Raw genomic sequence first — 24,502 nt, forward strand, 5'->3', positions numbered from 1 at the left:
TTTATTGCTGAAGTCTGCATATAATTGTCACTTTTTTTCTGAACAGCGCCATGCAATTTGGCTGATCGAGCTTTTCTCCTCTGTGTGCTGGCCTTTTGTGTTGGCCTGTGTGTGTTATTCATACAGTGTGTTTGCGCAGGCCAGCGCTTACACTCCTGTTTGTTTTCTGCTCACCTTTGTGAACATGTGTTTGTATGTGTGTATGCTTGCATGTAGATATGTGTGTGTGAGTGAGCTCATAAGTGTGTGGGTGTTTTTTTCTCCTGATCATGCAGTCAGCAGTGTGTAAGCCTCTATGAGGAAGCCTCGTGGGATTCGTATGCATTTGTGATTTATTGATCTGAGTTTCTTTTAGCAGCGCAGCTTTCTGAGCAGTCGTTCACCTTTGTTCCCCCTCCCTGTGTCTTTCTTCTCCTCCCCCCCTCTTTCTCTCCCCTCTTTCCCTCAGTTCCTATTGAGCTCGTAGGACAAGAGCTGAGGTAAGGAAACACCTTCATCTTTGAGCAAATCCCTTTCATAAAGTTCTTTTATGTGCACCGTTGAGCACCCCCCGGCACTTGTAGACTCACTATCAGTGCTTCTTTAGATGATGTAGTACATATATATATATATATATATTTTTATTTCTCATCATCAGCACTTCTCAGCTCGTGGTCAGTGCCTCCAACAGGCTGCTATTGATTTCTCACAGCCTTTTGCTATTTCCTGCTACGAACACATACAGTATAGATGCAATGAAAGGGGCGTAAGATCTTTTTGCAATCCGATCGAAGGATGGTGAAGGGCGATGATTTCGTTTTTCTGTTACCCTACCTTCCTAGTTCTTCTCTTCCCCTTTTCCTGCCCAGGCGGTGGCTTTCAGGGCCTCACCGGTCATGAAACCCATTGTCCTCCTTCCTCTCCCCCTTCTAAATGATTTTTTCATCCTCTCTCATTTTGTCACACTTCACCTCCGAGCATCGATCTGAGCTCAGCACTCCAAAAGAAAAGCCTTTTGATTTCTGGATTAAGAAAAAAAAAAAAGCGGTAGGGAGGCCAGAGAGTGCCTCATTTAAAATGCAAATGCAGCATTTTTTAATAAGTGAAATTAATAATAAGGATAATTGGAGTAATAAAGGGCAATTGCTGGGGGAAGTTAATGAGAATTGAAATGAGCCGTCCTGAGGGGTCATAGCAACCTGAATCAGAGGAGAGAGAGAGAGAGACCTGATGATGATGGCTTGGTGAGGAGAGCAGAGCAGGGGAAATTACAGCAGGTCTCGGCTGATCCTTATCGCTCATAGTAACAGGATATAGGCCAAGGTTGATGTACGACATACAATATTATGTTCTCCCCGGCTTGTTGCCACCTGCATTCATGCATTATGTGGACGGATGGTGGGAGGGGGATACATATCTTTGTGCATGTGCATTTGTGTGACATGTGTGCTCAGTTTGCATGTCTTTGCTTGGCTTTGTTTTGTTTATCTTAATTTACTTTGTTTATTGCCTGTGGTTATCATTGCTTCTTGCATAGGGACTAAAATGCACCGTGTCTTAAACATATCTCTAACCTCCATCCATCCCATCCAGCTGCCCCACCCCTGGATGCAATGGCACTGGCCATATCAGTGGGAGATACTCACGACACAGAAGGTAGGGCGGATTAAAAACCCACCCTCTGTCTGTCCTTCTTCTCTGTCTGTCTGTCCTCCTCGTCCTCTCTGCCCCACAGAATCCGCTTTGTGGAAAATACCACACGATGCCTTGATTTTCTTTTTTTAAAGGAATACTTCGACATTATGGGAAATACACTTATTTGCTTTTGTGCCGGGCGTTAGGGGATAAAAATCAATACCGCTCTCATGTCTATACGCTAATTATGAAGCTACAGTTAGCATAGCTTAGCATAAAGATTGACTCTCTGGCTGTGTCCAAAGGTAACGCCTACCAGCACCTCTAAACATCACTTTATATCTCATTTGTTTAATCCACGTTAAAAGGTTTCTTTAGGACTATTTCTTGTCCAGGCTCAGAGGCTTTAACCTGACCCTGTCACAGAATAAATCTGAGAAGCTGTCATTGGAAACTGTTTGGAAAAGGGCAGGCACTTTCAAAATATACTTGGCAGGTGATTGGAGGAACCATCTGTCAATCAAACTAATGAAAGCGAAACTAACTGAAGGAAAATCAAAAGAAATACATCGCGAGAATCCAGTTCGTCACGTCACTCACAGTTACGTCAAGACTCCAGGAAGTCACTGCCATGGCTAGCTGTTTCCCTCGGTTTCTAGTCTTGATGCTAAGATAAGCAAAGCTGCTGCTGGCTGTAGCTTCATATTTACCATACAAACATGAGAGCGGTACTACTCATATCTTTTCCTCCTTATCTTTAGCTTGATTAAATATGAAAATATCACTGCCGTCATGTAAAAAACACATTTTAACATCAAGTATGTAGTAGAGCGCAAGTTAGTTGAATTCAAGTCAAGACTTAGAACAAAGTAAAGCAGAGTCTGAGTCAGAAAAAGAATGTTAAGATTCATGAAAAGAGCTATTTTTCCTTTGTTTAGCTATCAAATTCCCAAATAAGAAAAAAAATCTGTAATTTACAAGAAACAGGGCAAAAATGTTGGGAAATCTAAAAAAAATAAGCATATCTTTGTGTAGAAGAAATAGTTTTTTCTGCTTTATTCTAAAGATTATCTTGTGCCCCGACCCCAGAATGGGGACTACTGATTTAGATGAGCATTACAATACCTTAATTTAAATTCCGTCGTTTCTTGAGCAGGAAATAAACCAGACATAAAGTTAAATCAACACTTTTAAAGCTTGAGATTAGTCTATTAGAGAATAGCTGTTTTTGAGATTACACAAAAACTCCCAGAGCCTCTAAATCTAAACCTAAGTAATACAGTTTTCAGCGGACAGCAGTGAGATGTGATTTCTTCAAGTTTTATTCAAGCTTAATTCCCTCTCCCTCCTTGTCTGTGTCGCTCGCCCTCAGAGACCTTGCGAGACTCGGGGCAGCTCACTGGCTTGTGACTGCTCTTTATTGAGGGGCAGATATTAGCTATCTGTTTACATGTGTATTCGTTCAGCGGGCAATTTCAGATGCACTTTGTTTATAGATCGGCCCTCAATCTCCCTCGGCATCTCCCAGGTGAGAGTAAGAGGGAGTTTATTGGATTTCACCCTCCGCTGCCTCGCTCGCCCGCCTCTCCATACAAGTTGTTCATTAAACGTTCCAGTCAATTGGTTGAGATTGGTTGTGATTTCTGAGTGAGCCAGCATGGCGCCCCCCCCAGGCCACATGTGTTGACTCATACTCTCTGCCGTAAGAACCGCTCCATCCTTCCTCATGTCAAAACACACAAACGCCCTCCATCGTGCTGCTTAAAGTCACTCATGGACATGATGAGGTGCATGAAGTTTTATTAGAGTGTTTGTGATTTCCGATTACAACCCTGCTTGTTATTCATGATCCTTGTCTCTCTTCTTTCTCCCTCTCTGTCTTTCTTTCCATCCATTAGCATTCTGGGTTGCCCCATAGCCAGAAAGCGCCGTCTAGAGGAAGCAGGCGCCGAGCAGGACACAGAGCAGGACACAGAGCAGCCTGCCTCCAAGAAGAAGCCCCACCCCCTGAAAATGGCCCTGGATGAGGGCTTCAGCGCAGAAAGCGACGCCAGCAGCGAGGCTGAGGGCGAAGCAGAGAAGGATGGAGAGAAAGCAGGAGAGACCAAGGAGGTGGAGGAGGAGGAGGAGGAGGAGGAGGAAGAGGAAGAGAGGGAGGCAGCTGTAGAGGAGGAGAGAGAGGAGATGACAGAAGACCTGACACAGGATGGACAGACAAACGGACAGGAGGGGGAGGAGACACCGATAGAGGAGGAAGAGGAGAGGGAAGAAGAAGAAGAGACATATCAGAAGGAGGAGAACACGTTTGCAGCTGAAGAAGGTGAGCTTTTTTCTCTCCTTGAGGCAAACCAGCTGATATTAACCACAGTCATCTTTGCCTCTTCTTCACTGGTGAGGAAAAGTCTACTACAACTACACTCAGGAGTATTTGAAGCAATACTCTATGTCTCTGAATCATGCAACTTTATTCAACAAGCATCAAAATTGGCAAACATACACACACTGGTTCCAGCTTCTCACATGTGAATATTTGCTGTTTTTCTCCATTCTATATCAATATCTTTGGGTTCTGGACTGTTAATCGGACAAAACAAGACATTCAAAGTCATCACCTTGGGCTCCTGGTAACAATGGTGTTTTCTGACATTTTATAGATTAAATGGTTAAATGATTGATCAAACAATTATTCGAGAGATTAAAGGTGTACTCCAGTGATTTAGTATTGTACTTCCATAAAATTGAGGACCTCACACATAATAGAATAGGTCCAAAATCGAAGCAGCAGAGACTGAGATATCCTGGTTTTAAGTCTCTTTTATGGTTCAAGCTCCAAACATGCTGGATAACTACACTTCCCATAATGCAACTCGATACCGTCTCTCATTAGATCCTCCCTGCTTCTGAAATGCCCACTTCTTTCAAACTCCTCAGACTTTCTGTTTAAACATTCTCAAGCCGAAGCCAAGATAACCCTGGTAGCATCACTATGACATCATCAGGGTGCAGTTAGCATCTAGCGAGTGTGCAGTAAAATAGACAAGTGATTGCTAGATGTGGGGGCAAAGAAAATATACTAGTTCATGGAGAAGTACAGTTGTCTGTTAATCCACCTGACATAGACGACAAAAGTAAAACAAAAAGTTACAAAAAGTCCCTCTACTACTACTACATACAGTTTCAAATATATTTATTAGGAAGCGTGTGCATATCAGTAGTATAGATTTCTGCCAAGTGTGTATCATGCCTCATTTCTGTTATGTAGCAACAAAAACAGACAATACTAGGAACTAAAGGCAAAACAAGCAAACACGAAAACATAAATAAAAAAAAATTAAAAAAACACATACCAACATATATACCAAACCTTCCTATCCCTGAGCAGTGCTACCTCGGGTGATAAAGACCATGTGTGCATTGCGTCTTAATTGTCCGTCCCTTCTATAGACGAGATCATCGCTCTCCAAATCTTTTCAAATACCTCCAGTCTGTCATTGTGAGGATATGTCGGATTCTTTCTAGGTGGAGGGTATCAGTCAGTGTTATTGTCCAGGATTTAAATGTTCTCACTTCTTTCTTTTTCCAGAAGAAGAGAATCAGTTTCTTTGCACAAAGGAGAGCTATAGGACAGGAGATGATACTGTGTGCTCTGTAGGTTTTTAGAGCTTTCGGAGGCTCCCAGTATAACCAAGAGTGGATCTCGTCTTATTTGGACTTTAAAAATCTTTCTATTGGTGACATTTCTGGGAAGATTTTATGTAGCTTTACTTTAGAGTAATGTAACCTGTGTATAATTTTAAACTCTATCAAACAGTGTCTGGCATTCAAAGAGCAGATATGAATGTAATTCAAGACCTTGTCCCAGATGTCCTCAGCTATTTCCCTCCCTAGGTCTTTATCCCAGTCCTTTTTTATACAGCTCATACTTACTTGCTCATGGTCTTGCAATGTATTGTATATAAATGAAATTGGATGTTGTTCTACAATGCAGTCTCTCAGACATTGGTCCAGCTTGTCAGGTGTTGCACTCTCAAAATTGTTTTCACAAAGTGTCTAATCTGGAGATATCGAAAAAAAGTCTGTCTTTGACAGCCCATATTTCTCCTGAAGGTGCCGAAAGGATGCAAACATACCCTGAATGTACAAATCCCCAACACTACTCAGTCCTGATTCTTTCCATTGATCGAAGACTCCACCCATAGTTGAAGGAGTAAAAGACGGGTTTGCCGTTTGTTTAGTAAATATGAAAGCTCTTGAGACAGAAAGTATTTGATTGAGCTTGTATTTGAGGGCAGCAGTGGACGGTTGAGCGGCGTTTTCTGCATCTAATTTTCGTATTTTATCTTCTCCTCTACTACTATATTACTAATGTTACTAATATTACAGGAAGTGAGTTGCCATTCCTCCTAATGACCACTAGGGGACTTCTGCAAGCTGCTTTACATCTACACACTCTGTCACAGCAGGTGTTTTTATTTCGCAGTGACTTAGCAGGCAGGAAGGTGATGCCAGTGATGATACAGATATTGCTGACAATAGCTTTAGCTCACTATATGACTCACATTTTCTACTGTGTCACAGCTCTGACCTCTTCATCTGTTTCCACAGAGGAGGAGTGTGTGATCATCGAGCATGAGCTTGGAGCAGCGCCACCTGCAACCGAGGAGTGTCAGTCTCCCTCTCAGAGCGCAGAAGAGGTGGCCAACTCTCTCCTCCACCTCGGCCGAGTCTCCGACAACAATGCTCTAACCGTGGCCATTCAGCAGCCCGTTGCTGTGGAGACTGAGGAGGATGTCACCGCGGCAGCCGAACGGGTTGAAGAAGTAAAGGACGAGCAGGAGGGGGACATGAATGAGCGGGAAGAGGAAGAGGAGGAGGTGGCACACAGAGTTCAAGTATTGGAAGAGTCATCTGTTCTGCAGAAGGAGGCAGCTGAAGTGGAGGAAGAGGAGTTGGAGGAGGAGGCAGAGGATGAGAAAGGAGAGTGCCCAGACGGGAGCAACCACGTGAGCCAGGACAACCACCAATATCTAACCGAAGACGTCCACCATGAACGTCTCCTCCAAAACGAAGAGGAGGAGGAGGAGGAGGAGGAGGAGGAAGAGATGCCAGCGCCAGCACAGCAAAGGCAGGGCACTCCAGCAGAAGAGGAGGAGGATGAGGAGAAAGATGAAGAGGACCACAGGGAGGTGAACCACATTCTGCCCATTTCTGATGTGCCAACTGCCATCCGCACCATCACCAGCACCTCAGCAGCTCAGGGAACGCACATCACGGCTGAAGACCACAGGGCCAGTCCTCTAGAGGACTACAACTCACACAGGGCGAGTCCCCTTGAAAACTACAACGCCAACAGAGCCAGTCCACTCGACAAATATGACTCTCATAAACCTAGCCCGCTTCAGAACTACAAGGCCAGCCCTCCTTTAGGCTACAGCTCCCACAGGGCCAGTCCAATGGAGGACTACTTCCCCAACCTTAGAGGTGACAACTATAAAATCCACAAAGCCACATCCTCTGCCTCTCCCGACGTCATCGAGGTGCGTTCAGATAGGTCAGAGGAGAGAGACTTTGACGACGCGGACGGGGACGACGAGCGCGACGACGAAGACAGCCTGTCGCAGCGTTCCACGGTGACGGACGAGTCGGAGATGTTCGACATAACCCGAGGGAACCTGGGCCTGCTGGAGCAAGCCATCGCCCTGAAGGCGGAGCAGGTGAAGCCGGTCGGGCCCAGAGAGCTGCTCCGCGCCCCAGATATCCACCACCAGCGATACTTCACCATGGATGACAGGCCAAAGCACCTGGACGTCCTCCGCAAGAGCTACTTCAGCAAAGGTAGGGCAGAGTGAAGAAGCTAAGAGGGGAGGGCAGAGCTACAATATGTACTGAGACATGAAAGTTGCTTGAGGTAGGCAATACATCAGGAACATTTAGTCCACTTTATTTATGTCTTTATGTTAGCATCATATGGTAGTGCTGCTACAAGCAGGGTCGTGATCTTTGACGATGATTTCAAGGACGCTCCAACATCTGGCACTTGATATTCACCTCCTGATAGTAGTAAGAACGTAGCCAAAACATACAAAACCACAACCTGTATGGTTCACCGAAGTGATTGGGCCATACATTTGGTCACACATACCTGTAGATAGGGTGACCAGAAGTCCAGATTTATGAGCAGTTGTCCCGAATCCTGTCCTGTTTGTTTCCGAAAAATTGGACGAAACCTGAGTTTTGATTAGTTATAGCCTAATAAAACATTGTGAAACATTATTTTGGTGTTGCCCACAGACAGGGCACTGTTATGTGAAGTAACACAGTCCCTAGTCCTGGTGAACATCCAGCCAAAAAGCAAAAACTTTACTGCGGGTACCGGCAGGACTGGGGGAGGAAATACCCATAGTTAATTTCTGCAAAGTCTGCAGGAAATAATATTACTATTATTACCTCCCCCAAGGCTGAAGGCCTAGGAAGGAAGTTATGTTTTCACCGGCATTGTTTTTTTGGTTTGTTTGTCTGTCTGTTAGCAGGATTACTCCAACAGTTCATTATGGATTTGAATGCAATTTTTTTGAGCGGTGGGGTGTGGCACATTGAACAATCCATTAGATTTTGGTGATGATCCGGATTCAGGAATTTTTTCAAGAATTCCGATCAGCCTGAGCATGAAGACCACAGGGTATAACACATGCGCAGTGTAACTGATGAGGCGTTGATGACGCATGACCCCGCCTTATTCCTTCTTCGAGCAGAGAGATACGTGTGTGGAAGTGTGTGCGGGAGCTGCTGGCCATCCGCGGTGAGATAGAACAAAGCTGTACCTGCCGACCCCCTCACGGTACCGCCAGCTGTGAGCTGTGATCTGTTTTTAAAGTCACGTACCTTGGCGAAGGTCTGCGCTCTCCGAGTGCCATTCTAGTTATTACTGCTGTTAGCTGACACTGAATGTAATGTACTGGAGGCCACGCCCATCTTGGTCATGTGATCATGCTCACCCCCCAACTCCTCTTCCCCGAAATTCACTCATTCTTCACGTGGGGATGAGTGTACCGAAAATGAGTTTCTAAACCAGCACAAGGTGTCATCATGTGCTGAACTTAATGTTGGGAGCAGAGCTTACAAATAAACACGGTGTACCAAATAAACAGCGCAGATGAGTCACAGAGCTCTGCTTAGATCCTCTCTTCTCCATTGTGATACGGATGAAGTGGTTCCAGCTGAATAGACTTCCATGAAGAGCGGAGAGGAAGTGCTTGAAGAGAGGGTGAGAACTGACAACAGCGAGAGAGAGAGATGACAACATGTTAGAGAGGACGAGAAAGAAGAGAGGAAAAGGTTGTTCCACAGTCAGTGTTTGTTTACATGCTGCATGTGTTCAGGCCTTGTATTTCACAGTTGGCACGGTGCCCACTTGTCATGCTCCTCACAGTATAGCGGTAGTGTGATTACATGCCTGCTAGTGCTGCCCTCTCCTTGGCCTCAACTCCCTCCTGTGGTGACGTTCCTGTTCTGCTCAACGCTAATTAGGAGATGCATGTCTCGTTAACATTCAATTTGAAGGCCAATAGAGCATCGCACCATCCTCTTGCTCCTTTTTTCCTCTCTCCGGTGCCACCGATACTGGCTTCGCTACCTCCAGTAGCAGCAGGGAGGAGTAGGCATCTTTAGTTATGCGAAAATCACAGTGGCATGATTTCAGGTGTTGTTGTGTCCGACATTCCAAATGTCAGACACAGACACAATGTCAGACAAATGTAGCGAGGGGTGGGAAATCATCAAAGCGTACGGGGATAAGTAGGTCGACTTTATTCGGGTTAAAAAAGCTGTTATATTTCATTCATTTGATAGTATTTCATCCTTGAAAGCATTTGGAAAAACACACAGATGACATTAAGACAAATGCACAAAACACCCTTTGCACTCACAGAGATACATACGACACGAGGAGAAGATACAGATGGTGTCGCTTTTCTACAGTTGTCTGAAATATGTCTAGATTTCATGCTCAGCCAAGCAGACTGTCTGATGACATTAACCACTTGCTTTTGTCCTCCTTATTCATCCCCCCCTTCCTCTCTCCTCTTATCTCTCCTTCCTCTCGTCACCCCGTTCCTCTCCTCTCCTCTCCTCTCCTCTCCTCTCCTCTCCTCTCCTCCTATCTTCCTCTATCCAGAGAGCAGTAGGCCAGAGAAGAGGGAGATCAAGTGTCCCACCCCGGGGTGTGATGGGACGGGTCACGTGACCGGTCTTTACCCCCACCACCGCAGCCTGTCAGGCTGTCCGCACAAGGACAGGATCCCCCCGGAGAGTGAGTGTTTTTCAGCTTCTTGGAAAGATGAAAATAAGCACGGAGAGAAGAAAAGTGACAACAAAGGGCAGAGTGACAGTGATAGAAACATGCCTCCTCTCCTCCTTACTGTGGAGTTAGACATCAAGTAACTGTAATACCAGTTTAATCATGATTTCATGAGGTTTTTCCAGGGTTCATGTTCTGATCTGATCAGCTGCTAAATATCTCACTTTGAGGCTTTTTAATTTTACCAAGCTATTCACTCTTCACCGTTTTACATACTGCTGCTAGAGGAAACAGACAACCATGTAAAAGTTGACAGGTAATAAAGGTTAACAGGCTTCAACAGAATTCAAAATAGGTGTTTGGATTTCACTGACTTGGTTGTGTAAACTTATGCAGATAGGAATCTGCAGTGGTACTGTGTTTTTTTCCTCATCTCTCCATGTGATTGTAAAGACGCATCTTACATACATGTCAGAGGCCATCTTACTGTAGCCATGACTACAGGTCCATTAAATGCCCAGTTCCCTGCTATTCTCTGACTAAGGTTCACATCATTTTCCTGCTGGTATTTTCCTGCTGTTATATATATATATATGTATATATATATATATATATACACATTATACACACTTACTTTATATAGTTTTCATACAAAACTTACGAGGCGCAGGTGAGGTCAGAAAAGGTCAGAATGGTCTTAATGTTTTTCTCATTCCTGATATATATTTTTTATAGTATTTTATACTTTGGCTGTGGCACTAATAACTGTTTTTTGGCAGCTCTTCATTCAAAAATAGACAGGCGCTGGAATATTCAATACTTATACATACAACATAAATATTTATAATGCTGGGGTGTGTCTTTAATAAGAAGATTCAACCCTTCTTCCCATCCAGATGCTTTTTCCCTTACGTGAAAAGAGTGTTTTAAATAGTTTGGATTAGATTGTGGATTTTCTCTGACCCTGTGAGTGTGTGTGTGTGTGTGTGTGTGTGAACGTTGTCTTCTCCTCAGTTCTGGCCATGCATGAGAATGTGCTGAAGTGTCCAACACCCGGCTGCACCGGTCAGGGCCACGTTAACAGCAACCGTAACACACATCGCAGGTATTCATGCATACATTACAGTGCAGTATCTGTATTTGTGTTTGTTTATTTCTGCACATGAGAGTTATATGCACGGGGCCTGCATTTTCCCTTTTTGTATTTGCAAGCTCATATATTCATATTCATGCAGGACAGCAAATGTGTCAGTCCACATCAGTGTGATGCAGATTTACACGGTCAGCAACATGCTCTCCTTTTGAGATTCATCTTTTGTCTTCTCCTCCTCCGTCCCTCCAGTCTCTCTGGATGCCCCATCGCTGCTGCAGACAAGCTGACCAAAGGCCACGATAAGCCGCATCTCTCTCACCCAGGCAGCGAGCACCTCAAAGGAAGTCCCAACGACAGAGTGCTAAGGTGGGTGATCGAAAAAAAAAAAGTATCCAGTCATCTACTTTGAGCATTTTAAATAGTTCTCTTTTTACATAATACATTATGTATGGAGTAAGTATGGAGCCCCGATGCCAACAAAAGGTAGCAAAAGGTTATCGGACGAGTCAAAAACAGAATACATTAAATAATATTACTGCTAATAGATAATTAAAAATGGAGTGTAAAAAGAAATATAAAGCATTCTACTTGACCTTTAACCTTTACCTCCAATCAGTAGATAAAAAAAAGAGAAAGGCTTTTTAAAATTATCTCAACTGTACCTCCTTCTATGCTTATTAGCCACTTTATCAATTTCAGGGCTAAAACAGTTATAATAAAACTTTGATTGGAACCATTGGTACAATAGGAGGTGTTTCCTTTTCAGGGCATGGATGGAAATAAGTCCTGGACTACAGTGAGTTGTCCTTCAACCCTGTGTCCTACAAAATTACGTTCCTATATAACTAAACTGCATTCTCAGTCACCTTTCGAGAGAAACTTGTTTTCTCCCCGGATTACGGTCACAGTTTGAAACAGATTTAAACTTGTGGTTAACATTGTAAATTGAAACAAAACAAAAATCCAACAAAGCTGATTTGTTAGGTATAGTAAAAACATCATGGTTTGGCTTAAAATAAGTATGTCTGCTATACTATTTTTAAGTTACGGACATAAATAAATTGAAATAAATGAAAGTTGACTTTTAGTTTCACACATGACACAAACAGCGGCCTCCTGGGTGAAAGTCCTGTGTTGACCATCCATCCACCCGACCTCCTTCCCACGCAGACTTCCACGGACAATGTTTAGAAACTTCAAAAAACAAACGTAATCCGGGGGAAAAACATTTCCCTCAAAACGTAATTGTTAATGCAGTTTTCTTGTATGGGAACGTGATGGGACCAGACTGTGTCCATAAACTAAAAACTTCTAATTAGTCTTTTGTCGATTTTCGGGGCTCCATAAATAAAGACGGTGAAAGAACCGTTGTATCTTTACCCAGACCGGGAATAGTGAACCTTTCGCCTAAATAAAAGCTGTCTCCTTCAGTCAAGTCCCTCTCAAGGTTACTAACGAGCCACAGAGAAAGCACAGAGACAACCCTGACCTTGGTTAGCGTACCCCTCGCGACGAGAGGAAAAGCCGGCCTTTGAACGGCTCAATACGGCGAGGAAGTCTTGAAGCATTCAGTGCGACGGTCCGATCATTACTGTCACCTCAAAACACTGAGATCTCTTTATCTCCATTCATCTCCCCAACTGGTCAGGCACCGTGATCACGGCTAGAAGAATGATAATTAACACAAACCAGACACTGGTATTATGCTAAATCCACGCTCTTCCTCGTTGGTATTTTAATTAATAATGCTGCCGATAAGCTAATTATGCAAGTTACAGGGGCATTGCGAGGGGGATAGGAAAAATAATTGCTTTCCTTGAGGAAAACCTCATCAGTGGTCAGACAAAGCATAGAGGATTAAAACATAATAAGGCCTGCTTTGTTTTTCCTCCTCAGATTGTTATTAAAATGAGCTTGGTTGTCTGTTATGTATGGGGCTGAAGAATTCCTCATGCGATCCATGTTCTAATGGAATCCATGTTGAATAAATAAAAATGAAAAATCATCCTCTGTGATCAGTGTTTTTCTACTGTCATGAAAATCCTCCTTTGAACCGCCTCAGATGTGAGCATGTACTGTATAATTGGTGTGCCCCAGTAGAGGCCAGGTCATGTCCTGTAGCTTATTAAGTGGCATATGGTTGGAGGCCGGTGATTGTGATATGGGCTTCAGTGATACCGGATGCAGAGGAGGGGGAAAAAAAGGGCTGGGCCAAAAAGGGGTGGAGGGCTTGGAGCCTCCCCTCTGTCACCACTCCTCCTTTCTTTCCCACTTTCCTCTCTTCTGTCTCTCTTCCCCCGCCCGTCTGCCTCTCCCTGGTCTATCAGTGGATTTACGCCAACAGGTCTGACAAAAGCCCAGGCTCTCCAGGAAAACGAGAGGGCTTAAAGCTCATAAATTCCATGCTGTACAACATGCAAATGTGCCCTCTGCTGATAAGAGAGCTTTTAATCCTGCAGCACTCCTGCTAAGTACACCGTTGCCCCTATCTTTACTCTCTCTATGTCTCTCTGCCTCCCCCCCTCTCATTCTCCCCTTCTCTTATTCTATTTTCTCCTCTCTTCATTTGTTTTTTGTTCCCATCTCTCTTTGTGTATTCTATTCTATTCTACTTTCTGCTTTATTTCGTGTTAATCCCCCCCTCTTAACACCCAAACCAGCCCCACCCTGACATCCTCTCGCTCTCCCTTTCCCCCCCACAGGCCCATGTGCTTCGTGAAGCAGCTGGAGGTGCCCCAATACGGCAGCTACAGGCCCAACATGGCACCCGCCACGCCTCGCGCCAACCTGGCCAGGGAGCTGGAGAAGTACTCCAAGGTGTCCTTCGATTATGCAAGCTTCGACGCGCAAGTGTTTGGGAAGCGCATGCTTGCTCCAAAGATGCTCACCAGCGAAATGTCACCCAAAGCCTTCAAAAGTAGGAGACGACCGTCGGTTGTTTTTCACTTTCACTTTTTAGTCTTTTATCTTGTATTATTATTACTTTACCACACCAAGCGTTTAAGGTTGTGGTCCCATCAAGAAAATATATGTATAGTACACCTTTTGTCTGTTACATCCTACTTTTATGATCCCCTGATCTAAAGTTAACCTCTTATCCTCCGGCAGCTAAGCCCTCATTCGCCAAGTCGCCGTCACCCAGCCTCAGTCTGCACGGCTACGGGAAGAGCTGCTCCTCCTTGGCCTACGACTACTCCCAAGATGCCGAGGCCGCTCACATGGCTGCCACTGCCATCCTGAACCTGTCTACACGCTGCTGGGAGAAACCTGAGAACCTCAGCACCAAACCCCCAAATAAGGTAAACAGACCGCAATAATCTATAGATATTTTCTATGTTAATTATCACTTATTAAGGATTGTAATTAAAGACTGACAGTATGGGAAATAAATCCTTCATCTCCGACTTCTTTGGTGATCCTGGAATAACTTACAAATATGAGATCAAGCACACCAGTGGGTCTCTCCTCTCCTCCTCTCCTCGTCTCCTCTCCTCTCCTCTCCTCTCCTCTCCTCTCCTCTCCTCTCTTTTGCTCATTTCTTTTCTCTCCCCATCAACTCTGCATGAATATATCATCAGGAGGCATTGGCTTACAGGATGGTGTTGAGATGCAGTTGCATCACCTCTTCTATCCTTTCATCCCTCCATCCCACACACTTTTCATGTTGTTATTGAATTTGGCTGACTGCCAGTTCCCTGGATTACTTTGCCACCAGGTAGCCTTTTTTCATTATCTGCCGGACGGATCTTCCACTCTCTTTCTCCACCCCCGCCACTCTTTCTCCCATTTTCTTTTCACATCTCTTTTTTACTCTCTTTTATCTCCCTCTCTTCCTCTCCGTCTCTCTCTGTGTTTCTCTCTCTTCTGGTCTCTGTCTATACCGCTCTGTCTCTCACTCACTCCCTCTTTCCCCTCTCTGTGCACAGGAGGTGTAATTGGAGCACCACTTCCCCCATATTGTGATTTTTAAAAGCCTTTTTGCCTCACAGAGGAGAGAAAGTGACTGCTTCATCATTTTTCGATTTCCTGACGTATTTTAGAAAGATAAAAAGTGAAGATTAATGTCTCTGGCAGCACAGCAGAGCAAGGTGGTGTTCAGCACAAGGCACCGATCCAAGAGCGGGCCTTAGCTGCGCAGTATTGCAGCGCAGAGCAACCAGGGACTGATCTGGAATCAGAGTCAGAGCCAGTTGAAATCCAATATTGAAACATTGGAACACTGAGCTCATCAACCAGGGACATTTCTGGGAACTGTTCCCGTTTTCTCTCTTCTCCTAACCCTTTGATTTTTCTGGCCCTTGACCAGCCCATATGAGCGCCATTTTAGATGAATACTGAAAACATGGCTCCTCTCACCCGTCTGTTTCTGTTCACCTGCCAGCACTGTAATAGAGCACGGAGAGATGAACTGTGGTGTTGGTGCTGTTGGCACACAAGTATTACCGGAGTGCATTAGATGTCATTACTAGCATGCTTAGGCGATGAAGGCGGTGTTCTGAACTCCATCATGTAGCACTCGCACTGCTGCGTGGCTGTATGGACGGAACGGGAAGCAGGAAAACAATCATTTCACCATGAAAGTTTAATCTGAATCTAAATCCCTCCCTGAATGCAACTGCGGATTATATGAAGTTATGATTCAGGAGATTGTAGATATGTTAATGTATGTATAGCGCTGCAAACTGAATCTGCTCAAGAGGGTAATTAAATTAATCACATTCATCATCATGCAGGACTACCTCTCACACTGAAGAGCACCAGAGGAGACTGCATTAGTCATTTATATATGAGAATACTTAATTAGTGTATTAGTTAGCTAAGTTTCTCTATTGATTTTCTCCCAGTTACCAACTATGTATGTATGGATGGAGCCCCAAAGTTTTCAGTATTAAATAAAAGAAAAGTAAATATAATGTACAGACACAACAACTTCCCTCCGCTTTTATTTAGCTTAAACAAGGCGGGCGGCATTAAAGTGTTAACGGCAGCAGTAATTCAGAGTCACTTTGGCAGTGTTGTGGTTCTAAAGGAGTTCTTTCACTGAAAGACACACAAAGAGAGACAGACTTTATCTTTGGTTCTCAACCTTTTGTAACTTTAGGTCCTCTTCTGATTGTTAATACTTTTTTTGAGGACCACCTTCTCAAATAAATGAGAAAGAAGAAGAAAATAAACAATTATTATGCTTTGTTTGAATTAATATGTGAATTCTTGAGTACATTTAGATATAAAAAATGACCAGCTTTGTAAATTCCCTTATAAATATTTTTTTTATTTAATCTAACCATTTGGCAGTACACCTGCGTGGCCCACTAGATGGTGCTCTGAGGCCCACCAATGGGACCCGGCCAATAAAAGCGAGCTTCCTAGCTAGCTGTTGTTGAGCCTGCTAAGAGAGGGGTTAAGGATGCCATTATGAAACAAAACTGATTTAATTTCTAAAATGAAATTAAAAAGGAAGTTTCATAATAATGTGTTGTCATATTTTATGGAATGATTTCATAATTTATTGTTTCGTTTATATATTTAATTGTATATATTCATACAGTTATTTATTTCATTGTGTCTTATTTATTTGTTTACTGTTGAACACTTTGGTACTCCATAACTGTGGAGTTCAAAAAAGCATTTAGAAGTAACTTGTAAGTAACTAGTAAGCTGATGATGTTTGCGATACGGCCTCAGTCCTGAGCATCTTGTGTGTTCTCCAGGAAACGGACATAGAGGTGGATGAGAACGGCACCCTGGACCTGAGTATGAAGAAGCCCATTAAACGAGAGGGCAGTCTGTCCGGCACCAGCCCCGGCGTTCGGTCCCCAGACCCTTCCTCCTCCTCCTCCTCCTCGCTCCATCACAGTGGAAGCAGCGGGATGACATCGCCGAACCTGCACGCCTACAAGCAGGAGGAATGGGAGGGACCTCTGGATTACACCAAACCCAACCGCCAGAGGGAGGAGGATATGGACGAGGTCAGTACAATTAGACTGAGCAAAAAGTACAAGCTCCGAACACGCAGTAGTTCCTGTGATATTAGCCACAGAGGAAGTATTGCAACATAAATAACAACAGACAAAATTCCCCCCTAAGCTTTTTGAATAAGAAACTCATGCTTGTTTACATCACTTTGTCTTTCTCTAATCCCTCTGCCTTATTTCCTGTCCCCTTTTCCTCTTTCTATTATTCATTTATTTCACTGAAATGTGAGAGTTACTGTACAGTTAAAACATTGCACTGGGTAACAGAGGTGGTGTGTCAGGTGCATTGCACCATCCTGACTGTGGCATATGCTAATTTTTACTCCTTTGAACTTTTTCAAAAGAAATATAAAGGGCTTTGAGTGTAAATTTTTTATGAGGACACTGCATTTGGAAACATCATTTGTCTACAAAAAAAAAAATGGGATCAGAGTAGAGACTTGTGTGCACATGGTGGTTTGCAAAGTTTCTTTGCTTGTATACAAATAAATGTAAATTATTGCAAGAAAGACATCACTCAAAAATGGTCTTAAAAAAGTCAATACAATCCACACAACAACACATTAGTACAATTTCAATGATAAAAGGATCACATAGGAATTTCTTTTTTTACTAATTTTTCAGATGGAGCACACGGGCCAGTCGTTTGTCTCGTCTGACGGAGAGGACTGTGACATGCAGGACTGTATGGAGGAGAGGAAGTACCCAGGAGAGGTCACGACCCCAAGCTTCAAGGTCAAGTTCCAGCCCAAGGATAGCAAGAAAGAGCTGCTCGCGTAAGTAACAGGCCAAAAGAGTCCTCAGCCACGCTAGTGACTCTAGTGTTAGGCTGCTAAATGCTGACGTGCTCACAATGACAATGCTTTACATGCTTTTGTTTTCAAATATAATACTTAGCTTGTTCATCATCTTAGTTTAGCATGTTAGCATGCTAGCATTTTCTAATTGACAGTAAACACAAAGTACAGCTGAGGCCGATGGGAATGTCATTAGTTTTGCAGGAATATGGTCATAAACCAAAGTATTGGACAAATGAATATTTTGACCTGATGATGGCGCTAGATTAAAAGTTAAAGGACCAGCAACACATAACAATTCATCCTGAGGGGGACATGAATGTCTCTATCAAATTTCATGGCAGGCCATCCAATAGTTGTTGAGATATTTCCCCTCAAAACCACAAATGTCATGTTGGCGCTACAGGAAAAGTGTGAAGAATTTATAGGAAATTAAATGTGTGTATCCACCGTTTTAGAGCTGCTTCTTTGACATGTAGGGCTGATCCGAATGCTTCAAAGCTTCATCTGTTGCCATGGTAATAATCGACCTCCAAGTCTGTATTCGAATGCCTCGTTTTTTGTTTTATTTTTAAATATAAGTATGTAAAGTATAAATCCTAAAATAGCCCATGAAATAAGGAATAATCCAACAACATTATTCATATTCAATATGAATTACTTACTCTGAGTTACTCTCAGATGGATATCGCTGTTTGTTGTGTGTAGAGGTGTGTGTGCGCAGTAGTGCGGCAGCGGCACTGAAACGGGGGAGATGGAGAAATACCTTTGAATATTTTTTATCGAAGCTTCGAAGCCCAAAAAAATCATTTTCGGGAGTCAGGACAGCCCTACTGGCACGTCTGAAAACAGTCCCTCTGTTCTTTCTAACATCTCTGTTTCTCTTTCCCTCTCTCCAGGTGCCCTACACCCGGTTGTGACGGCAGCGGTCACATCACTGGAAACTATGCGTCCCATCGCAGGTATGCACCATTGCAGACTTATTTGAGTGATACAGCATGCTAGTGCTCTCTATGTATAAAGTCTTATACATGAAATGTTAGCTCTGCTGAGGCTCTTCTGCCGCCCACTCTGCACCTGAGTCCAAAGTGGGCGCACCGCGACTAATTCAAATATTGTATTTGATCCTGACATGCCAGAGGCAATAATGTAGCGTGAGCCCGGGAAGCAAAGACGGTCATTGACTTTGATATGCATCAGTAATTTACTTCTTGCCGTCTGTCCTCTTCTTCCTAAATGACCTTGGTATGCCTTGCATTCTTGATTTCCCTTTTGCTCACGTCTTTCTCCTCTCTCCTTTCAATCCCCTCACACCCGCTTTCCTCGTCCCCCTTTTTTTCGTCCTTCTCTCCTTCTGCCTGTCCTTCGCTCTCCTTTCTCTCTCAGTCTGTCTGGGTGTCCTCTCGCTGATAAGAGCCTTCGGTCCCTCATGGCGGCCCACACCCCTGAACTCAAGTATGTCTGCTCTACACCTTCACTGCCTTTTTCACTGCCACTTCAATGCACTGCTACTGACACCGTCCAACGCCACCGTGCTTTATTCTGCTGACGTTAACTTATCTTTTGTTGCCTGCCGCTGCCTCTTCTGCTGCTGCTGCTGCTGCTGCATCTGTCATGGCGTTTTTTTTCTGGCTTGGACTACGCTTGTTTTCACTTCAATCAGTTCATGTAAATGGGAAATGTAATAGTAATACCGTAGCCTACACAGCTCTTTAAGGCTTTTCACAACCCGCTATAGACAGATACAAGACGTGTTTGAATGGCACAAAGCCTGAAAAGACTGAATTTAAAACAGACATTGCTCACAAGAGCGAATAAGAAAAAGAGCAAAATGAATAAGCAGACCATTTCGCTCATCTGCATAATGCCATTTTCACTCTGAAACATCTACACTGTTGTTGTTTTTTCTGCTAACCTTGTATATTAAATTTGAACCATTGCTCTGCCCTCCCCCAGATGCCCCACCCCAGGATGTGACGGCTCAGGTCACATCACAGGAAACTACGCCTCCCACAGAAGGTAACAAACAAAAAACACAAATGCACACACAAAAAATGCATACACACACATGGACACACCTACACACATACACACACACACATACAGTCAGTCAGAGAGGCCTAGTGACAGTTCATGGTAGAATTAGACAGGGATCACATACTCACACATTTCCACACCTATTTTCGGCCATATTGGGCGTTTTGAGTTGATTTGGTTTGTAATTTGGTTGATCAACCTCTGTAAAATTATTTTTCCGTATAATGTGCTCTCCCTTTAACAAGCAATCACTTCACCAGACCTTTTTTCAACCCTATGTTATCAACTCCATACTTTCTGTTTTCAGTATCTCTGGGTGCCCGCGTGCCAAGAAAAGTGGAATTAAAACTCCTACCAAGGACAACCAGGAGGACTCCGAGCTTTTAAAGTTCGTACCGCTCAGAAAGCCATAATGTCTGCTTTTAGTGAGACTGACGGTAAAAGTAAAATGCAATAAAAAGAGAGAGAGAGAGAGAGAGAAAGAGAGAGAGAAAGAGAGAGAGAGAGGAAAGTCACTGTGAATCATATGCAGAGGTAGTGACCTGCCCCCAAAATTGAATCAAACAATCAGGCACTTACTGATGGGAAAATACACTTACTGCAGATACTGACTCTGAATGTAGTTCATGGTAGAGTATCGTAGAGTAGATTGTCAATACATAAGAAATACATCGGCTTCATATTGCATTTGCACACAAAACAGTTAATTTAACAGCATGTTGACTGAACCTTAATAGCTTTTGCATCAATATTATTATTCATTGCATAAATAATATGTCAAACCCAGATGTAAGAATGAATGAATTTGGCCCAGTAGAGAAAGTATATAACTGGAATCTTTATTGTAATATTCTCAACTTTCTCTACAGTTTATATGTTTGCATTCTCCTCGTCTAACCCTTGTGCCTTCTCACTCTCTTTATCTCTTTCCCTGCTGCCTCGCTTCAACACTTCTTCTTCTTCTTCTTCTTCTTCCTCTCCTGCTGCACAACTCTCCTCGTTTTTTCTTCTTCTTGTTTCCGTCCTTTCCTCTGCTCCCTGCAGATGCCCAGTGCCGGGCTGCGACAGTTTGGGTCACATCAGTGGGAAGTACGCCACACACCGCAGCGCCTACGGGTGTCCGCTGGCGGCCCGCAGACAGAAGGAGGGTCTCCTGAATGGCACGCCCTTCAACTGGAAGGCCTTCAAGACAGAGGGGCCTACTTGTCCCACCCCAGGTTGTGACGGCTCCGGACATGCCAACGGAAGCTTCCTCACACACCGCAGGTAAGCTGCAGGCAGACTTACTATAAGTGTCTGTTGTTGGCCTTTGTTTTTGGCTCCCCAGATGAGAAGGTAGTAGTGTGAATTTAGACTTGGTTTGACAGGGAGACAACTTGATGCAAAGAAAGTAATGTTCTGGTTTTAAACATGTTTACTTAAAGGAACAGTGTGTAGCATTTAGGGGGGGATCTATTGGCAGAAATGGAATATAATATTAATAAGTATGTTTTCTTTAGTGTATAATCACCTGAAAATAAGAATTGTTGTGTTTTCGTTAGCTTAGAATGAGCCGCTTATATCTCCATAGGGAGCGGGTCCTCTTCACAGAGTTAAGCCTCCATGTTTCTACAGTAGCCCAGAACGGGAAAACTAAACACTGGCTCTAGAGAGGGACATTCACGTTTTGGTATTTTCGGGTTTTCGAGTACACCGAAGTTCTCTTACACACTTTTCACACTGGAGAAGCTTCAGTTGGTTGCAATCTGCAACCTCACAGCTATATCCTACACAATGCACCTTTAAAGAAGCAGCTAAACATTTTGGGAATTCGTATTCACTTTGTTGCCGAGAGTTCGATGAGATATCGATACCAACCTAAAGCTCAATAATTAACTTAATTGTTGTATCTAGTTTTCTCGTTTTTCATTTGGCAGAAACAGAAAAAAAAAAAATAACAACCCAGGGTTTTACGTTACAACGAGACTCCAGGAAGTCACTGCATCCATCCAAGAACATGTTAATGACTGAGCTTTAGAGGTGTCTTTAAGTGTATTTTTGAACTATGGACAGAGCCAGGCTAGCTGTTTCCAGTCATTATGCTAAGCTAAGCTAACTGCCTACTGGCTCTAGTGTCATAGTCAATGTACAAATATGACAGTGTTATCAATCAATTCTAAGTGTATTTCCCAACAACATTCTTATGGCTTCCTGTTTCCTTAATTTGACATATTTCTGGTTGAAAGTGGATGTTGGGCTTGAACATATATCTCTCTGTCACTTGTGTCTCCAGCCTCTCAGGATGCCCCAGAGCCTTGTTTGCCAAGAAGAAGGGCCAAGTTCCCGACTACCTGAGCACCAAGTTCAGAGCCAGTGATGGTAAGATGAAAAAAAAAATATATATCTATGAATCAATTTGTATGCGGGCCTGTGTCTATACGTGTGTGTGTGTGTAAGGGTATATCTGTGTGTGCAAAAACCATACCCATTGTTTTCTAGAGTTCTCCTAACTACACAGTGAGTGCATGTGTCTTGACAAAAAAAGGAAAATTATGTCAAAAGTAAAACTAAAAATGTGTCTTACATGTGGCCAGTCAATACAGGAACAAATTCTTTAGTTATAGCATGAAAATGTTTAGTTGGCTATGGAAGTCCAGGCACATGTTAGGAAACTCACAACATCATTTTAACAAAACTGATATACTCTTTATCCCAAAATAGCAAAGATAGATATATATAACATGGCAAAAATGCATAGGGTAACTGAAACATATACAGACCAGACATTATTCTTCATATTCTAACACATCTGGCTCTTCTTTAGTTTTGGACAACGATGAGGACATCCAGCAGCTTAACAAAGAGATTAACGACCTCAACGAATCCAACAATGAAATGGAGGCTGACATGGTCAACCTGCAGACTCAGGTGTGTGTTTCTATTTTGGTTTCATTTTAACCTATAAATCACTGAACCGGTGATGAGTTCTTACAGGACAGAAGAGCTCATGTGTTTTACCAAATAGGGAGTTTGGATAAACAGACAGCAGGAGTAGCAGCACAGGAGCAAAGCAATGTACTGCTGTGGACGGGGGCAGCAGCTAAATGCATTTTAGCCACCTAAAATAATCAATATCAGTTAAAGCTATATTTAGAATATTTTCACCACTTTACCTTGCTGTCAGACAGCCCTTTCCGACAGGGAACTGAAGCCGTTATGTATGCTCTCTACAAAGCTAACAGATTCTTTTGAGAAAAACAGTAATTTCACCTCACAGAACACGGGAGTTGCTGGTCTACCGCTGCCTCCATCGGTTAGTTTGTTTGTGTTATAGTGTGACTTTGGTGAATCTGAATTATCCAAAGTCACACAGTAACACAAACAAACTAACTGATGGAGGCAGCGGTAGACCAGCATGATATGTCCCCTTTAAAGCACAAGGCAGGTGATATTCTATATATTTTTATATATATATATTTTGTTTGTCAAGAAATCTTGTGAAAAGAGCAGAAACAACAGGGGCTGCATCCTCAATATGATTTCATATCTTCATACCCCAGCTTGGCTGTGACTCTCAGCCCGGAAGATGTAAATCTGTATAAATCTGTGACGGATATATTGTTTAATTCTTTTTTTTAAAAAAAGGTAAATTATTTCCTAAAATAGCTCTAGGTTTAAGCAAACATTACTCAAACTGGAGGAAATCATTTGTGCTTTTGCCAGGGACTATTTTCAGTGGCGGATTAATCCACACTTGTTGCTCTAGTGAGTATTTACAGCAGAATAGAATAGAAAGCTTTATTGTCATTGTATTAAATACAACGAGATTCACAGTTGCCACATCTGGTCAGTGCTTTAAAACAATTACTTGACAAGACTAAACGAGACAGATAAAACATATAACAGGTAAAACACACACACAGTTATAAGGCAATATAAAACAGGTAAAGTAGATGTAATAAATAAGTATAAACAGAAGTGATACACTAGAGTATAAAATATATAAATAAATGTTTGTAAACAGAGGTAATTGCACTTGTAAAATAGGTAGGGTAGATGTAATAAATAAAATGTAAACAAGTTGCACTTGAGGTCAGGGCGGTTTATGTGATTTAGTCTAAAATAAACAAGAGTGGGACATGTCAGCCAGTGTAACAGTGTAACAGTGGAGCTCTATGGCACAGAGGAAGAAGAGATATCAGGCTTTGGATACTCACTCAATACTTAGAATGCTACTTAGTGTGATCAATTCATTGTTGGTTTGGGGATTTTCATAGAAGTAGTTGACAATAGGAAACATATAGAATATCACCAGACTCCCTCTTTAAATATCTTCAAATATTATTATATATAGATAAAAGACATATTACGACTTTATGCCTAAAGTAATAGCGTTGTAAATCCTGCTGCTGTGTGTTGCAGATCTCATCCATGGAGATGAACCTGAAGAGCATCGAGCACGAGAACAAGATGATCGAGGAGCAGAACGAGGCTCTGTTCATGGAGCTGTCTGGTCTCAGCCGCGCCCTCATCCGCAGCCTGGCTAATATACGCCTGCCACACATGGTGAGTTGTTGTCCAGGGTTGTTGACCCGCTTTCACACACACACCTTTAGATTGATTCATTGTTTTTTTTGTTTTCGAGGTGAATCTCGTGTGTTGACTGGCACATATAGCCGTCTGTTTCCCTGCTCTTCTCAGTTGCGATTGG

At 43.0% G+C, this 24,502-nt stretch overlaps 1 protein-coding gene across 7 annotated transcripts in view; it reads left to right on the forward strand.

The window, feature by feature from the left end:
* The window catches only part of myt1b (myelin transcription factor 1b), a 119,364-nt gene that overhangs the window by 89,504 nt on the left and 5,358 nt on the right, over window positions 1-24,502 (forward strand). For 4 of the 7 annotated variants that reach the window (XM_037773706.1, XM_037773705.1, XM_037773712.1 and 1 more), the window contains 19 exons: window positions 449-479; window positions 1,573-1,635; window positions 3,513-3,934; window positions 6,220-7,449; window positions 9,788-9,922; window positions 10,925-11,015; window positions 11,253-11,369; window positions 13,706-13,920; window positions 14,112-14,302; window positions 16,715-16,972; window positions 17,603-17,754; window positions 18,675-18,737; window positions 19,162-19,230; window positions 19,732-19,794; window positions 20,120-20,200; window positions 20,857-21,078; window positions 22,085-22,170; window positions 22,616-22,719; window positions 24,214-24,357. In XM_037773706.1, the coding sequence (XP_037629634.1) occupies window positions 449-479; window positions 1,573-1,635; window positions 3,513-3,934; window positions 6,220-7,449; window positions 9,788-9,922; window positions 10,925-11,015; window positions 11,253-11,369; window positions 13,706-13,920; window positions 14,112-14,302; window positions 16,715-16,972; window positions 17,603-17,754; window positions 18,675-18,737; window positions 19,162-19,230; window positions 19,732-19,794; window positions 20,120-20,200; window positions 20,857-21,078; window positions 22,085-22,170; window positions 22,616-22,719; window positions 24,214-24,357 (3,737 nt within the window). The remainder of the gene's footprint in view (window positions 1-448; window positions 480-1,572; window positions 1,636-3,512; window positions 3,935-6,219; window positions 7,450-9,787; window positions 9,923-10,924; window positions 11,016-11,252; window positions 11,370-13,705; window positions 13,921-14,111; window positions 14,303-16,714; window positions 16,973-17,602; window positions 17,755-18,674; window positions 18,738-19,161; window positions 19,231-19,731; window positions 19,795-20,119; window positions 20,201-20,856; window positions 21,079-22,084; window positions 22,171-22,615; window positions 22,720-24,213; window positions 24,358-24,502) is intronic. The other 3 variants (XM_037773710.1, XM_037773711.1, XM_037773707.1) reach the window with 3 other exon arrangements.

The sequence above is a fragment of the Sebastes umbrosus genome, chromosome 6 (assembly GCF_015220745.1).
Source record: "Sebastes umbrosus isolate fSebUmb1 chromosome 6, fSebUmb1.pri, whole genome shotgun sequence".
In the NCBI taxonomy this organism is placed as follows: Eukaryota; Metazoa; Chordata; class Actinopteri; order Perciformes; family Sebastidae; genus Sebastes; species Sebastes umbrosus.